Here is a 5,096-nt window from a genome sequence, read left to right on the forward strand (position 1 = left end):
CTGCATAAGTATAATATTGTTTCAAAGTGATGTGACCTACAAAATAATTTCAAATTATAGACAGTGATGCTGATATGTTTAATATTATATATTTTCATAAGTTCAACTATTATTCATCAAATAGAAATAGGAAAACATCAGTGCTAATTATGGCTTTACTTTTGTTTTCTCTTGGTATAAAAGAACTTCTGGAGCCTTTCTGAATCAAGTAAATGGATCTTAAAAATAGATCTGTAGTGACTGAGTTTATTTTATTAGGATTTTCTGGACAATGGGAACTTCAGATTTTCTTCTTTGTAACATTCTCCTTAATCTACAGTGCTACTGTGTTGGGAAATACTCTCATTATGGTCACAGTGACATTTAGTTCCACTCTTCATTCTCCCATGTACTTCCTCCTGGGAAACCTCTCCTTTCTGGATATGTGTCTCTCCACTGTCACCATGCCCAAAATGATCACAGACTTACTCAACGAACACAAGACCATCTCCATTTGGGGCTGCATGACCCAGATGTTCTTTATGCACTTCTTTGGGGGTGCTGAGATGACTCTTTTGATAGCCATGGCCTTTGACAGGTATGTAGCCATATGCAAACCCCTGCACTACAGGACAATCATGAGCCACAGGCTACTGAGTGGGTTTGTGATACTTTCATGGACAACTGGGTTTGTACACACCATGAGCCAGATGGTATTGACAGTAAACTTACCTTTCTGTGGCCCCAATGTCATAGACAATATATTTTGTGACCTTCCCCTTGTGATTAAGCTTGCTTGTGTGGACACATACACCCTGGAATTCTTTGTCATTGCTGACAGTGGACTGCTCTCATTCACCTGTTTCATCCTCCTGCTTGTCTCCTATGCTGTCGTCCTGATCACTGTACAACAAAGACCATCTGGAGGGCTCTCCAAGGCTCTGTCCACACTGTCTGCACACATCATTGTGGTCACTCTGTTCTTTGGACCTTGTATCTTTATCTATGCCTGGCCATTCAATAGTTTCGCAGGTAATAAAGTCCTTGCTGTGTTTTACACTGGTATCACACCCTTACTGAATCCTCTTATCTATACACTGAGAAATCAGAAAATGCAAGGGGCCATGGGAAAATTACGGTTCCAACACGTTATCTCTACACAGAACTTCTAGATTTGAGCACTATATAATCAACACAACTTTCAAACACAGTGCTAACAGAAGTTAAATAGATTATATATAATATATGTTTTCACTCTTATGTTAGAGTGACCAGGGCAGAACCATTGTGCAGAAAACCATAAAATATTTTAATTCACGTTTACTACTGCTAAAGCACATAATGAGAATGAGTGACCTACAGAAAACAGACATTTGAAATCACTAAGCCGTTTTCCACAGATATTCAGTATATTTACTGGTGAAGAAAACAATTTAAAAAATATGGTGAATACTAACAGAGATGATTTTAATAGATGCGGATTGGTAACAACATTCATAGATTCATACTATCTTTAAATGAAGTACCAGTATAAATGATGAGTGAAATAATGAACAACAATGGGAAAGATATGATTCTAATCTCTTGATCCAATGAGACAAATAATTAAATTTGACAGCAGAGTGAATATAAAATGCCAGAGAGAATGTAAGATACCAGAGGGAAGGAACCAATGCAAAGACAGTTTCAGTAGAAGGACAAAAAGCAGCCTTGAAACCAAATGCTCCAAGAAATAGCATAAGACTGCACAGTTGCATTTCAAACCTCAATAAATAAAAGTAGAAGGATATTTCTTGATTTTAGGTACCATGCCATGTAACTTATTCTTTCCAAGTGCTTTACATAAAATTACACTTAAATTTGCCTCTGGTAAGAGTATAATCCTTATTCTAATTATCAGCTAAATCTGATTTGGTTCTGAGTGTTGAGGAGGGGGCAGTGCATGCCAAATTGGGAATCCCATACTCATTGATGGTAATCTTAAGTATTCTCTCCCAATTCAAGACACCAACATTTCTTGTCTTCTCTAGGCAATAGCTTTCTAATAAATTCTAAACTACTGTATATGTTCTTTCCTCCATTGAATGCATTCTCCACAAGCATCCAGAGTGATGTGATTAAAATGCAATTCTCAATGTTTCTTCCCTGCCTAAAACTGTTTTCTGGCATTGAGATGAAGGTTCATATCCTTAATTAGCCTTCAAAGGCCAACCTGCTTCTGGAATTCTGCTCTAATCTACTCTTTCATAATGTCAGATTTATATTTACTTACTTTTTTAAAAAGAAGACTACTGAGGTTTTTTTTATCGTATATTTGCCTTTCATTTATTTTTTTTATTATGTTCAGTTAGCCAACATATAGTACATCATTAGTTTTTGATGTAGAGTTCAATGATTCATTAGTTGCATCTAACACCCAGTGCTCATCACAACACGTGCCCTCCTTAATACCCATCACCTAGATACCCCATCCCCCCACCTCCACCCCCTTCTGAAACCCTCAGTTTGTTTCCCGGAGTCCAGAGTCTCTCATGGTTTGTCTCCCTCTCTGATTTCTTCCCCTTCAGTTTATACTGACTTTCTTTCAAATTCTCCAGAGTACCAGGCATCTTAATTGAGGACTATTTCCAGGCTGTTTCCTTCACCTAGAATGATCTTCCATTACTTTTTCACCCAGCTAACATCCTCTCACAGTACAGAACACACATTCAATATTATATTTTAGAACCCCTTTCCTATATGTCCTTGGCCAGTGTAGATTTTTTTATTTTACTCATTTATAGATGCTGCAATTTCCATTCTTTGCATAAAATATGGCAATAATTATTTGCACACTTATAGGTTAATATCAGCTTTGTCTTTAGCTATAAATTCTATGTAACTCCAATATCTAGCATACCTATTGGTGCCCAGCAGTTCATACATATTTATTGAATGAAGAAAGAAAAGATGAAATAACTGTATTCTACCAGAATATTATTCAATTTGACCTACAACTAAGAAATACATGCACTTCTACTATGAGATATCTGTTAAAAAATCAGAGTACATAAGGGTATATATTGCTCATATATTTTAGTAATTGAATTATATGAATGAGAGCCTTGTTATTAAAGAAAAGGAATGTGGAAGAAATTAAAAATTTTAGGCAAATGGAAGAAAATAAAGCAAGTTCAGAATATTTGCTATGAAAACTATATTCAACTGTATCTTTACACAGTAAATATAAAATGTCAGTCTTACAATAAAGCACATCCTATTTAAATAAATGATAACCATTTATAAGGTAAAATATGCATCCAGTGGGGGATGGGATTACACTCCAACTGATAAAATATTACATAAGATTTTTGTGTCTGTCAGTATAGTACACTCAAAGTCCTAAACCGCTCTGCTAACCAAGCACATAAAACTGCTAGAATCATCTAAAATAATCTTTAAAATCAATTACAGATTTTAAGAGAAAGTAAACAAATCACATCTGAGGCCCTGTATGAAGCTTCAGCTCCATTCCAGGAGGGTAAGCCAGCACTGGGCCATTGCCCACTCTGAGAACACCGACAAAATACTATTGCCTAGAGAACCTATAAATTTGGGAAAGTACTGTGGATTGGCCTTTAGGCCCTAACAGGGATAGAAATTGACTGGAGGCCATGCTGTGTGCACATATTTTCTGGGGGAAAAAAAAAGAGAGAGAGAAAGAGAGAATATTAGAAGCCTGGCTAGCAGAAGCAGACAGCAAGAAAAAGATGTTAACCAAACTTGTTTCTGGATGTAGATGAAAATAAATGGGTCCTTCAGAAAAGTTGGGCTTATCATCATATTCTTTGTATGTTTACACACATCAGTGTGAGAATTTTTCTTTTAACTTGCTACTTAAGGGTGTAGGCTCAGGCATTTGGCAAAATTAAACACTCACTGAAAAAAAAATGTTCCTTGTAACTAGGCTACACTGAACTCTCACAGAAAGGTTTTACAAAAAAACTCACAATCAAAAATCACAAGACAAACAAATAAAAACATCCCAGCAAATATGACAGTCAGGAGAAAGTACAAAGACAATGCATGAAATGGGAGAAAAAATACTTATAAGTCATGAATCTGATAAGACACATCAGTCCAGAATACATAAAGAACACAATTCTAGAATTAAAAGACAAATAACTCAGTTTAAAAAAAAATGGGCAAAGGATCTAAGTAAAAAAGTCTCCAAAGAAGATATATAAATGGGCAATAAACACATGAAAAGATGCTCAACATCATTAGTCACTAGGGCTATACAAATGAAAATCATAGTAAGATACCACTTCATATCCACTAGGATGGCTATAATCAAAAAAGATGAGAACACAGAGCAGTTGGAACCCTCATACATTGCTGGTGGAATGTAAAATGGTGCAACCATTTCGGAGAAAATTCTAGCAGTTCCACAAAATGTTAAACATACAGTTACCATGTAACCTAGAAATTTCACTCCAAATATATATGCAACAGAAAGAAAACACATGCCCACACAAAAGACTGAACATGAATGGTTACAGCAGCTTTATTCACAAAATTAAAAAAAAAAAACGCAAAAAACCCAGCATTCATCAATTAATGAATGGATAAACCAAAGGCAGTGTATCTATACAATGGACTATTATTTGGCAATAAAAAGGAATCAAGTACTGACAGATGCTATAACATGCATGACTCTTGAAAAATTAAGCAATGGACAAGAAAGGAGGCACAAAGACCACATATTGCATGAGTGCATTTGTATAAAGTGTCCACAATAAGCAAATCTTTAGAGGAACAAAGTAGATTAATGGTTACCTAGGTATGGGGGGAGGGGAACAAGGATGTGGTCTTTTGTGACTGGCTTCTCTTCTTTAGCCTAATGTTTTCCAGATTCACCCACATGGCAGCATGCATGAATACTTAATGCTAGGAGCCACATCAGCAACATGGCAGAGTAGGAAATCCCCCCTTACCCACACAAATACACCAATTCATCCAGAATTCATGGGAAAATTCCTTTTGAGAAAAATCGAAAACTAATTGAAAGTCTCCTGCACCCTAGGAGAATGCAAAACCAGGCTCACTGAAGCATTAAGGAGATTCAGGACACCCTT

The 5,096-nt window shown here is 36.1% G+C and overlaps 1 protein-coding gene across 1 annotated transcript; it reads left to right on the plus strand.

Moving 5' to 3' along the window:
* The first annotated feature begins 212 nt into the window (after positions 1–212).
* LOC123781421 (olfactory receptor 4L1-like) lies at positions 213–1,151 on the plus strand. Its single transcript, XM_045780884.2, has one exon. The coding sequence runs from the start codon at positions 213–215 to the stop codon at positions 1,149–1,151; it is 939 nt and encodes a 312-aa protein (XP_045636840.2).
* Positions 1,152–5,096: the final 3,945 nt, after the last annotated feature.

Source organism: Ursus americanus, chromosome 34 (genome assembly GCF_024610735.1).
Source record: "Ursus americanus isolate L20-20 chromosome 34, mUrsAme1.1.p, whole genome shotgun sequence".
Taxonomy (NCBI): Eukaryota; Metazoa; Chordata; class Mammalia; order Carnivora; family Ursidae; genus Ursus; species Ursus americanus.

Bases quoted from the DNA above. Each gene is read 5' to 3' on its own strand.
- LOC123781421 (XM_045780884.2), top strand. From the start codon at position 213: ATGGATCTTAAAAATAGATCTGTAGTGACTGAGTTTATTTTATTAGGA.